The sequence below is a fragment of the Nelusetta ayraudi genome, unplaced genomic scaffold (assembly GCF_046127955.1).
Source record: "Nelusetta ayraudi isolate G7.1 ecotype Tasmania unplaced genomic scaffold, CSIRO-AGI_Nayr_v1 ptg000082l, whole genome shotgun sequence".
Lineage (NCBI taxonomy): Eukaryota > Metazoa > Chordata > Actinopteri > Tetraodontiformes > Monacanthidae > Nelusetta > Nelusetta ayraudi.
The window spans coordinates 928,523-940,658 of record NW_027466132.1 but is presented as its reverse complement, the minus strand read 5'-3'; the positions used below and the strand labels follow the sequence as shown (position 1 = coordinate 940,658).

The 12,136-nt window shown below is 46.5% G+C and overlaps 1 protein-coding gene across 1 annotated transcript; it reads right to left on the bottom strand.

Annotated features, from left to right (window-relative positions):
- Positions 1-947: 947 nt before the first annotated feature.
- adcy3b (adenylate cyclase 3b) lies at positions 948-7,620 on the bottom strand. The gene is made up of 20 exons (XM_076044611.1): positions 7,210-7,620; positions 6,563-6,712; positions 6,299-6,438; positions 6,065-6,176; positions 5,853-5,980; positions 5,582-5,740; positions 5,345-5,504; positions 5,107-5,214; positions 4,910-4,992; positions 4,538-4,699; positions 4,352-4,439; positions 4,097-4,213; positions 3,249-3,520; positions 3,066-3,147; positions 2,812-2,970; positions 2,182-2,328; positions 1,946-2,065; positions 1,734-1,860; positions 1,516-1,640; positions 948-1,419 (listed from the first exon to the last, which is right to left on the bottom strand). Exons 1-20 carry the CDS (start codon positions 7,603-7,605, stop codon positions 1,237-1,239), a joined length of 3,018 nt encoding a protein of 1,005 aa, XP_075900726.1. The 5' UTR covers positions 7,606-7,620; the 3' UTR covers positions 948-1,236.
- Between the last annotated feature and the right edge of the window lie 4,516 nt (positions 7,621-12,136).

Here is a 12,136-nt window from a genome sequence, read left to right as displayed (position 1 = left end):
TTTGCTAGATTTTTTTGGTCTGTTAAGAGTTGGATCTTGTAACTAACTTACGTGTTATAATTAAAATGAGTAAGCATAAAATTTAAATAAAACGTTTAAAATGACAGCCACAAGAACCCCGGATGTAAACAGTGACTGTGATCAAACGGGCCCTGCTCGGTTCTTTCCAAGAAGACCTTCTGATCTATGTAATGATGTCCAGCCACTGTGACAATTAAAACTGACGTCAAAGTGGCATTGAGGTGTAGACAGGATTTTTTTTTCTTTGGTTGATACAGTCTCTAGTGCATGAAATGTTTATAAATTTAGTGGAGAGAGAAAATGTGGGGGGTCCTCCAACAGTTACGCGCACAAACCCCTTGTCACAACACACTCGAATACTGCTTTAGGTAGAATGGATGTCAGTGCAGGACAAGCGTTAAAACTCGAAAGGGCACCCCTATAATCAAAGGAAAAAAAGGTCCAGATCAAAGAGTTTATTTTAAAGGAGAGTTCATTGCTGCAGGCTTTGGAAGTTGATAAAAGTCCTCAAGACCAGGGCAGGGTTCGGCAGCAGGGTCGCCACTAATCAGCAGAGGTTAATTAAGTTGATTAAGCCAACAAAGCTGATTAGGATTGTTGTTTTAAAAATACAACAATTAAAACAATCAAATTCAGTGCCAGTTTGCCAGTGTATTCACGATTAAATCACTGCGTGGATCACATTTGGCAATTAAGTCAAAGATTGTTATTGTAATATCAAAACAGTGAAATGGCACTCAAATGTGTCATTATTATTTTTGTTGACTCAATTTGTATGTGTTACTTCATTATTTATCTACTAATGGCTAATTCATGTATGAAACTTGCAGAAAAATCTGACATACATGGAATGTTAAAGCACTTTTGAGTTTTGATTGTTACTAAAAGAGAGAATCTGAACAGGATTACTTGACTTTAAACAAAAATAGTGCAGACATGTTTTTTATTAATACAATATAAATACATATAAGTAAAGCAACATTATTGTACAAAACCTGAGCTCAAGATAAATGATGGGGGGAAAGTACATTTTTATGTATTTGCGGTTGACTGTCTTGAGTTATGTCGAGCTACACAGAATAAGACTCTTCCCTTCACTCATGTTTGTGTAATATTTCACAGTTGTAAAAAATCATTGAAATTCTATTTTCTTGTGTATTCCTGTGCATCAGGAAGAAACTGGCTTCCTTGCATGGAGTGTCATCTAAAAAAAGGTCAAGAGAGGACTCCAACTTGGTGTGGAAGGGCAGTTATCAAAGGGCTGCCGTTGATTTTGGGTCTGTCTTTTCCTTTCATGAAGAAAGTCAGCAACTCCCCTTTCCCTTTGACGAATATGGGTCCCCTTCGAATGAAGCGAAAGCCGTACTCTTTCAGGATGTTATAGCAGTCCTCGACCACCTGTGGGCAGTCGTCGTTGGGGTAGTGGCACATGAGAAGACAAAACGTGACAATGAAGTTCATCCCACTTCAGCAGTCAACAGTATAACGGATTACCTGGATGTTTCCCATCACTCCGGTAGACTCCATCCTGCTAGCTACATTCACAGTGTTGCCCCAGATGTCATAGTGAGGCTTACGAGCTCCAATCACTCCAGCCAAAACTCCTCCCTTATTGAGACCTGAAGGAGTTCAATGTGGGACAAAAATGTGAGCAAACAATCTTAATGAAAGAGCACAGGCACAGATTTGGGCATGCACAAACACAAACGCACCGATACGGAGCATGAAGTTGTTGAAGGACTGGTTGTTGAGGTTGTTCAGGGTCACTTTCATTGCCAAGGCAAAGTCTGCCAGGTCGGAGAAATGCTGCCAGCGCTCAACCAGCGACTGGTCCTCTGGCTGCACAAAAACAACAAAGAGTGACAACTCCAGGTCAAAAAGTAGGTACGCGAGCATGTTTGTGAGCCAGTCGCCTGTATCGAACCTTGCAGCTGTTGCTGTAACTGTTTGTGTTACTCTCAGGTGTGAGTCCCGAGGCGGCCATGTAGGTGCTTCCTATCGTCTTGATCTTTGTGATGCAGCGGAATTCGTCCCTGTCCAATAGCTGGATGACAAAGCGGCACAACAACAAAACATCTGTAGCTGTACACATTGTGAAATTATAATAGGATCTGCTGATCACTGACGGGCAGCATATGCAAAGACACTGCCAGGACTCACACTGTCAAAGTCAGAGATGATTTCATTGAGGATCCGGAGACACTCGATGCCCCCGTTGTTGATGCTCTCCTCGGTATAGAAATCAGAGAAGTTTGGGATGGAGGCAAACATCACGCCTATTTCATTGTAAGACTGACTGTACAGCTCCTAGCAGTAAAAGAGGACACGTCAGACGTGTTAGTTAATGGGACAGTAAATGATGTGAGGCTGTTCCGTCAGAGTCCTTGATGGAAAAAAAAAACAGCAGGTGTCTATTTCACAAAGCAGGTTCAACAAACTCCCAGTCTAACCCTGATCTCTGAGTTGATCTACTGTGAGATTGGAAACTCTCAGTGTTCAGTTGTGCTTGAAATGCTCCAACGTCAATGTGCAGTCTTATAACAATCTCCCAAGGAGAAAACCTGTCTGCACGGTGGACTTCCCTCTTATTATTAGAGTGACCACAAGATGGCAATGACGTGCGAAAAGAAGAACTTGGTGAGCCAACATACCCCTAAAACGTTAATAAATGAAAACAATTACAGTTGCTTCTGATAATAATATAAATGGCTCCTCCCTCTTCTTGACATCTGACTGGAGCTTCGTTTTGTGCACATGCCACCGGCCAGCGTGAGAGTGATCCTTACACACCTCATCTCTCTTCTTAGAGCCAAGGAAGTGTTTGGCCACGTGCTCCGGCAGCATGTTGGTGACCAGCGCCTCGTTCCACCGCCTCATCTCAAGAACCTTCTCCTTGTGGTCGTGCACGCCGATCTTCCACAGGAACAACTTCCTGGACTGAAGCTCGAGCTAAAAAAAAAAGAAAAGAAAAAAAGGTTACGTTAAGGTCAAAACACAGACTTGTGCGGTCAGTTCAGATGTGCCTCGGTAGAAAGGTGACTCACATGACGTGCAAAATAATAGAAGCAAATCATCATGACTATAATCATCACAGTCATGAGGTATTTGGATGGCACGATGGAAGTTCTTGAAAAAAATAAACAGAAAGAGCAAACATTTTTGATTATGCAACATCTTGACAATCAATTTTTGCCAATCAAGCAAAAAAAAGGAAGTGCAGTTCTCACCTGTACGAGGCAAACTGCACAATGTCATACAAGTCGTATATGTCCTGCCAGCTGTAGATGTTCACAGCTCCATTGGCCGTTACCACCAGCACCATGAGCCCCAGCTTGGTGATGTGGCTGACCTGCACCAGCATGGCCGTGGCGATGAGTGACATCACGGCCATGAAGCTGTAGTGCTTTGGGTTCTCTGTGCAGCCTCGCACCCCGAACCATTCCAAGCCGGGCCCAGAGGTTCTGTTGTAGGTGTGGAGGGACGGTGGGATGCAGCTCAGCTGCAACGTCATAAAGGTGTAAAAGCAATTTAAATCAAATGAAAATGAGCAGATGTCTGTTATTTCACACGCATCAGTCCCCTCTGAATGACAGCCGGCACATTGAATAAAAAAGAAAACAAACAGAGTTGACAGATCAGCGTCCTCTGCTCCTTTCAGACCTTGAAGGCAACAGCGTGTTTAACAGGCTGCTCCTGTGGGAACGTAACCAATGAGTCAGAAGGCAGCGAGGCAGTGAACTAATAGACCCCGTTGGGACATAATGTAGGCAGACACATGAAAAGCTGTGATAGTTTGAAGTGTGGTAACAACATTTACACACAAACACGTACACATGCAAGAACTAGGTGACCTCTGGGACGCAGTGGATCACCACACAGTTACTATTTTACAAGGTTTTCTTGGTGTATCTCAAATTTGCACTCCTGTACTAAATACCTGACGTTTTCGCCTTAGAACTCAGTAGTGAGTGAATTGAGGCGACACTATTGATCTCGCAACAGCTAACGGATGTGCATCGTTTTGAACGCCGTACAAGAGTGCGAATGAAAACAGCGAGTGTCGTGCGGGTCATACCATGTCGGCAATCACCGCCATGGTGAGGACAAATATGGCAGCCATGGCCCATATGTTTCTGGCCCAGCGCGTGCGATCGATCCACACTGAGAACGCCACCAACCTCTTGGGGAACCTCTGTGACGAACAAACAAACAAACAAACAAACAACATCAGAGTTACAATATAGGACTGTGGCTCTACAAAAGCATGTCTCACATCACTACAGATGCTTTTTGCTTTTTTTTTTTTAAATTTTGTTAAATTTTTTCTCACCCTGGGGAAGGTGGCAGCCAGGGCGCACACTGTGAGAATCAACAGCAATACCTCTCCGACCGCAAGAGTCACGTAGTTCACAGCCAAGCTGCATGAGAATGACAGGGGTCACACGTTCGGGTAACTCGCACATTTGGGGTTTTATGCAAAGAGGCCCTTACAAAGCCGAAACAGAAGACAACTCACAGTGGGTCTATGAACACCTCCATTGCTGTGATGAAGAAGAGAACCAGGATGCAGCAGCAGAAGGCGGCGCCGCTCCGCTTCTCCTTCTCCGAGGAGAAGTGCTCCTCGAGCTGGGTGTCCACGAAGCGCAGCGACACGGCGTTGATCTGGTGATCCTTCATTCTGGGAGGAACATCCGGAGGAGAGTTACTGACAGTGGGTCAGAAAATATTCATGATAGAGCTGTTTTTTTCACTAATGCATCCATCTTTCCCAAGAAGTACGGAAGAGGATTAGTGCCACAAGAAGGGGGGAAAAAATGACCCAGAATCTTTCTTCACAGTGGTGCACATTTTTTCTAACTTCTGTGTCAATGTATGTTTTGTTTCTTACATTTGCTGAGTTTCTCTCTCCAGAAGCTCCTGCTGCAGTCGTCTGCTGATCACCTGTTCTTCGACCACCTTGCACCTTTGAGACTACATGGTGCCATGCAGGACCGATTGAAAGAAAAGCTTACTTATTGTGTACATTCAGTGATACACACAGCACAGCGGGGCTCTTGCGCACGATAATGAGCGTGTTTTACTCACCTCTTGTCTCCCCTCTGTGGGTGAGGACAGAGGTGAGGCTGCGTTGCTGCTGCTTGCTGTGGTGTCGATCAGCTGGCGCGAGTTCCTGTTGGACAGCATGCCTGCTTTCTGACAGAAGAAGAAAAAGCAGTAAAAAAAAAATAAAAAAAAAATCGCCTTTGCAGTCATGTCAATGTTCAGGTCGTCCAATCAGGTATAGGCCTATTGGAACATCAGAATTCTCTCAAAGCATGCTCACATTGCCGTTGAGTCCATTTGGCAGATGTTTGGGAGGCAAAACCAAGTACGTGTCGATGTCTTTCTCCTGCAGGTAGTCGCACCTCTCCCCGCCGTTGCCCGGCTCCAGTTCAAACTCTCCGTGCAGACTGTCCTTGGTGGACTGGGAGATATGCACTCTCCTATGTAGGGAGCAAATCTTGTTTTAAAAAGGGCACCCGCTGCACTTGGAAATGAAGCCTTGAAGTTGAATCCTTACCCAGGAATTCCTCCTGATTCCATCTTATTAGCCACCGTGACATCCGTGGACCAGACATCAAACTGCCACCTCTTCTGGCCCAGAACTCCGCCCAGCACGGTGCCGGTGTGGACGCCCACACGCATGTCTACATCGGTCTTGGTCTTCTCACGTACGTACCTAAAGCAACAAGAAAAAAAAACAATATGAAAGTACAGTCAAACTTTTCATTTTCGAGCCAGTCTTGTGTTCCGTTCTCAGTTTTCGTGCTGAAAATCAAATCTCTACTCACGAAATAGCTTCCACCATCGCCAGGCCCATCATGATGGAGCAGGCAGCGTGGTCCTCCCTGAAGTCTGGGAGGCCACAGATGCAGTAGTAACAGTCTCCGAGGATCTTAATCCTCAGCTGATGGTATTTCTGTAGAGTCGAAATGGAGATGAAAGTAAATAAAAAGTAAAGTTATACAGGGACTGAGCTGGAGAGAGTGGAGGAGATGCTCACGGATGCCAGTTTATCGAAGCGGGCAAACAGTTCGTTCAGCAGTTTTACGAGCTCCTGGGCGCTGCAGGCCGAGGACAGCTGGGTGAAGCCCACGATGTCAGCAAACAGGATACTGAAACAGAATTCAAGAGACAGCATCGTAACAGAAAAGACCAAAAAAACCTCCTGGGACATTTAACATTTACAACTCATGGGAGCTTTAAAACCTCCTGGGTTTGATTTTGCGATGCAGACCTGACGTTTTCATGGCGGTACATGTACATGGTGTTGAACTGCTGCTGCTGCTGGACGTCCTGCTGATTGGCTTGGTTCTTGATGCCTTGCAGCATCTCGTCGGCGATGTGTTTCGGAAGGATGGACAGCAGTAATTCCTCCTGCAGAGATGACAGCACCTTGGGATCTGGTAGTACTTTCGTGGTAGTACTTACATCCAAATGTGTGTGTGTGTATGTGTGTGTGTGTGTGTGTGTGTGTGTGTGTGTGTGTGTGTGTGTTCACCTGCTGTGTGCCCTGCTCTTCCAAAGTGAGTTTGACCTCAAGCGACTGCCGAGCTTCGAGGAAGGCCGTTCGGTACTTCCTGTCTGCCATGTAGTACGACATCACACCCACCGTGGCTGCGCACAGGTACAGCATCACGTTGGCAAGGAGCTGAAGAGGATGAACAGAAGGAAGGGTGCGACATCTCACTGCCAGCCACTCTTCAGTCACTTGAACTATTTCCAGGGGGAAAAGGACTTGCAGACACATCTTGTCTTCTCTTCTTCACATTTCGAAAGCAAACTTGGGTTCACATCTATCAAAAATGCGCTTGTAAAGCAGGAATACAGCAGCAAATATTACATTATAAATTAAAATATCTGATGGATTTTGTAATCAAGGCCCCATGTTTGTAATTCGGCTTACGCGCTTCACACCATTAAGTGGAAACACCTGTAAATCGCAATTGTACTTTGTCGCAATTTTAGAAATATTGCTTTTATTTTGCGAAAATCTAATGGAAAATTACAGCAAATGAGAAAAGGTTTCTGGTATGACATCAAGAAATCCTGCCTATTGCACTGTCCCCCAATGCTGTCAAAAAATGTTGTGTTTTTCCTTTTATATAATTTCTTTCTTTAGCCATCAGTGTGTTGTGCCATAGCCACCTGTCTGACCAGCATGGGCCCCTGCAGGTTCTCCTCGAACCTCTGAGCGACGGTGACCCCCAGCACGAGGGTGTGGATGCCACAGGAGAGGGCGGTGAGCAGGAGCAGCGGCACCAGGTCCAGCGGCAGCGCCAGGAAGCTGGAGAAGCTGAAGAAGGCCTGCCAGCCCACGGCGTCGCTGGCGTGCGAGAAGCGCTCGTAGTTCAGACTGGAGTAGCACAGGACATGGACGGCCACCGCCAGCCATAGGGCGTACGGCACGGCGCCCCGGGAGACGGCGGACGCCGGGAGCTTCCGCAGCCTGCACGCGGCGTAGAAGGCCACGTCCGCCGCCAGGCCCGCGGCCGCCAGCACCACCATGGCCAGCTTGTCCGCGGTGTACACCACGGCGCACATGACGATGATGTAGCTGTTGAAAAGGGCGGCGAAGGCCCCCAGGACGAGCAGGTTCTCTTGCCTCTGGCGGCGGAAGTAGTTCTGGTAGAGCCTCTCCAGCGACTCGCACTTGAAGGTGAGGTGGTGCAGGCAGCGGCAGCAGCCGCCGGGTCGACTGGCTGTGACCTCCTGCGTCTGGGCCGCTCCTTGGCTGGAGTCGGGCGCGGAGTATTCCGCGGAGTGCTCCACGGCGTTGCCGTGGACCCGGTTTGCAGACATGATGGTTGATCCTCTCGAGTTTGGAGCGTGGAAAAATACTGTTGTTAAACCGTAGCGACTTCAAGCGTGGAGAAAAATACAATCTGAGCTGCTGTGAAGATACACATCATTTTGTGTGTCTAGATCAACTACAAAAAAATTTCAAGCGCACACGATTCCCATCCCGGAGTGCCAAATGAACACTGCTTTATGTTGCATCCAGTGAGACGCCTCACCTGGTCACCTTTGCCACCATAGTTCCTCATCACTGCGCCATCAGAGTTTGTAAGAGTCTGTCAGGCTGAAATTCTCCCACAGTGTTACAGCCGCTGCTCTGTCCGAAGGCTGCTTCGCTGGAAAAACTTCCTGCACCCTCGCAGCCGAGGTCATGTGCGCTGACGTAACAGAGCCGCCAGATCTTGAGGCACACGCCGACATCCATTTGCATGCATCAGAGTCAATGTCGCCCTGTGAAAATCCAGAGAGTTTCTGTCCGATTCAAGTCAGCTTGCAAATTGCCCCTCAAGCCTTCTGGTGCAATTCTTCACCTGCCTTTGTCTCCTCCCACTAGCGCACAACTTCTCACCATCCAGCCCACTGTTACTGTTGCTAAGATGAAACCAAAGTAACTGCCAGCTTGCCACCACCACGTCTTGGGAAATGAAGTGACGGTGATGATGGGGGTGCGCAGGGGTGAGGAGGAGGGATCATTAGAGCTATTTTGCACAACGTCAGACAAAACTCTGTCCCCAAAGGAGGCTTCATGGTGTTCAGCACCGCCACATCAGTCTTGGGATGAGTGAACGCGCAAAGAAAATATTTGTTCACACAACGCCAGAAATTAAAATCCATCCATTTTCCATACCAGCTTCTTCCCGAGCTCAGGGTAACGGGGGTCTGCTGGAGCTTCTTCCCCAGCTGTCATAGGGTGAAGGCAGGGTGACACCCTGGACAAGTCGCCAGTTCATCGCAGGGCCACATCGAGACAAACAACCATTCGCACTCACATACACACCTACGGACAATTTAGAGTTTCTAATTCACCTCACATGCATGTTTTTGGACTGTGGGAGGAAGCCGGAGAATCCAGAGAGCACCCATGCAGACACAGCGAGAAGAAATCAAATTGAAAAAAAAAAAAAAAAAAATCCTGCTTATGGGGGAGTGGGAGAATAATATTATTCTCAAACACACTATTGCTCCTTCAGTTTTGGTTTTGTGCTGACAGCAAGCATATTTGAAGAGCGCGCATTTGTTGTTTCTGCCTTTCCAATCATCCCAAGACAGAGTTCTTCCTCAGGTCAACACTGTCCCCGCCCGCACTCCCACAGTCCCCAGTCTGCCCAGGGCAGCGGCCCCAAGTGCCCCTCAGCTGCAGGCGGTGCTGCTGCTGTGGTGACCGTCTCCATGTCAATTTCTATAAAAAGCAATGACGAAAAACGGAATATAATACAGGAGCTATAATAAGCTGTGACCCCTTTTGCAGATTTACAGTAACTGAGTGCAGCGTGGGTTTATTTCAGCTGCCAAATCAAATGGACCAAAAACAAGCAAAGGTGACGCCTAAGAGCTCTGATGTTGTTGACTGGGCTGCTTACAGCGTTTCGTCTGTTGGGGGGAAAAGAAACAAGAAAAAAAAAACAGCGTGATGAGTTTTTGGAGGCTATTCTGCAACTCCAAACCCAGCCACGTGTTGTGCTGTACCACAACACTGTACTGGGTCCTTAAACAACTTTTCTAGCAGTCGATTTTCTAGACCTTCAAACCATGATTAATGCTCGCAGACCTGTTCTGTTTTAGCTATTTTGTCAGCTAGCTATTTAGCTAATTGAGATCAAAACCTCCAAATCCCATTGATCCAGCAAAAGAAATTAGGAATTATAATTATCAGAAATGTGGCACATGGCATTTGGTTTTGGTGGTATTCTTATTGTCATGCTGTCCTGATCTATTATTGGTTCCCAGTTTTTTGGCCACAATTTTCCAAACTTAAAGCTGGATGGTTATGGAATCCTTCGCTTTCAAAAGTTTTTCTTTTTCAAATTGATTTTTCAAACAAATTACAGTGAATGTTAGATGCTCCCGATGAATGCATACGCAATGCTTTGTTGGAAAACAAGCACATTGTTTTTCAATATCCTTTTGGGCTCGTGGACTTGAAAACAACTCCTTATCCCGCTCGCTGAAATTGTGAGATTTGCTGCCACTTAGTGGACAGAGAGAATATTGCAGACGGTGAGTTTCTTTCTCAAAAGAAGCATTACGAAGCGTAACCGCGTGAGGAAAATCACTGAATAAACTGTGACGTCGCTCACGTGACCTTCATTCATTCGTGCCATCTCTGCCTGCATCAGACTAATGAAACACTGAACAGTCAAAACTCTGCTTCGTTTCCGACTGAGCCCCTTATGGAAATGATCCACGGAGGAGCAATGATACATCCGATGAAGTCACAAACGCACATTTTCTATTCGTTCCAGAGGCCTTTAAACGAATGAGAGGGGCTACAGCGACTTCTGCAAACAACGTCATTATCCCAATTACACTGTAAGCAGAACGAGTCACGTGATAAAGAGAAGAGATACAATTATGTAAGCGTTATTTGCAGTGTTTTGTTTTGTGCTCCTTTTTCAATACTACCAACCAAAAAACTAAACATCTGCAGCTGCTACACTGCATTTACATTTTACACATCATCACAATAAATACATTGATGTGTCATCTACGTATGTACATATGTTTGGGTTTTTTTAAACAAGGATAGATAAGATTTGACTGCTGTCAAGCGCATTTGTTATAATAAAATAAACTGACATCAGAACCACTCGCCAAGAGGGAAATTTCTCTCTTGCTAAGCAACAGATGTCCACAGGGTGGCAGCATCAGAAGGTCGTGAAGGTCAGGCAGCATCCATTTTAACAAGTCTGCCACTGCGTGCCGGGGAACCGCTGCAAGACGACAATCAAAGCGTGCACGTTAAGATGAACAACACATGAACTGACTGTTTGTGTGTCTGATATCATCAAAACTTTGGCAGCCACTCACCCAAACAGTCTCAGCGCTCTGCCTGTCGTCCTGGGGAGACCTCGGGATGGCTGATGTTCAGCAGAGCCTCCGCTGTGTGTTTCGGCGGGGGGGGTGATTGAAGATGACAGGCAGGAGGTTGTGTCATTTTGTCAGGGGTGTTTCGCCATCTCGCCGCAGGGAGGGCATAAAAGTTTAAAACCATGAGAGAAGCCGGCCGGCCGTTGGAGTGTGAGTCAGGTTGTATTTTACCGCTCCGTGGTCTCGTTCTCTTCTTCTCGCAAGAGGAAACGCTAAATTAACCATGAGTCACCACGATGTGCTGGCCAGCCAGGCCTGCTGGATGGCCAGCATCACGTAATGTTGAAGTATTTCTCCAGTGAAATAATATTTTTAAAGGTCCCGCACTGGCATATAATTAATGAATGCAGCCTTTTCCAACAATAATGTGTCTCTGTCCAGTCACCCTTCTTTGCTTCTCTCGCTTGCTCTATTTTGTCAGAGAGTGTGTTTCTTGTTTGTTTTTTTTTTGTCCAATTCCAAATGTGTCAAAGTTCCAACAAACAACCTTTATTTAGCGGGAGGCTGAAATCTTTTTCATGGGGCTGCAAACAGAGGACTAAATGTGCCGTCTTTAGGCGATCTGTAGTTTTTCCGTGGGGTTTGCTAATCATGGCAGGCCGCTCCAACATTTTAAATAGTGGATAACGGCGGACTTTTAACATTCATCGCAGTGCAGCGAGTAAAAAAACAAGTTTATCATTAAGAGGCCGAGTCCGTCGTTGGTTCCGAACGTAACCCCTGCACATCGTAGGGGCCCCGCATTAACTAACAGCTCATTTGATTTATTTTTACAAGCGCGCGCCGCCCCTCCCTCTCTTAATACCCTAATCAGCATTCATACCTTGCCACCATGATTCGGGACAATGCTTTTTTTTTTTATTGAGGAAGTGATCTCACCCTTGAGTGCCAGGATCGGCCTCTTTTTTTTTTTTTTTTTTACAGCCCATCTCCTCCGGGCCCCATCCATCACCGAGGCGTCAGGGGGACACGGCCGCCGGACACGTACTAACTCATTTAAGGAGGTGGACACGCGGGGGACGCATCATTCAACATCACTAACTCACTTAGCGACGGCCGACGTGGTGAAATGTCTCCGGCTCACTCAGCGCACGCTGGGAGTTTAGGAATAAGGAGATTATTTCAGCCTCCGCTGACAGATCAGAGCAGGGAGACGAGGGACAAACGGCTTCCTTTGGATTTCAATTTG

Bases quoted from the DNA above. Each gene is read 5' to 3' on its own strand.
- adcy3b (XM_076044611.1), bottom strand. From the start codon at position 7,605: ATGTGCGCCGTGGTGTACACCGCGGACAAGCTGGCCATGGTGGTGCTG. The intron at 5,215-5,344 runs GTGAGCATGCTT...TTCTTCTGTCAG, and splicing joins CAAATGGACTCAACGGCAAT to AAAGCAGGCATGCTGTCCAA. The intron at 4,700-4,909 runs GTAAGAAACAAA...TGTTCCTCCCAG, and splicing joins GAGAGAGAAACTCAGCAAAT to AATGAAGGATCACCAGATCA.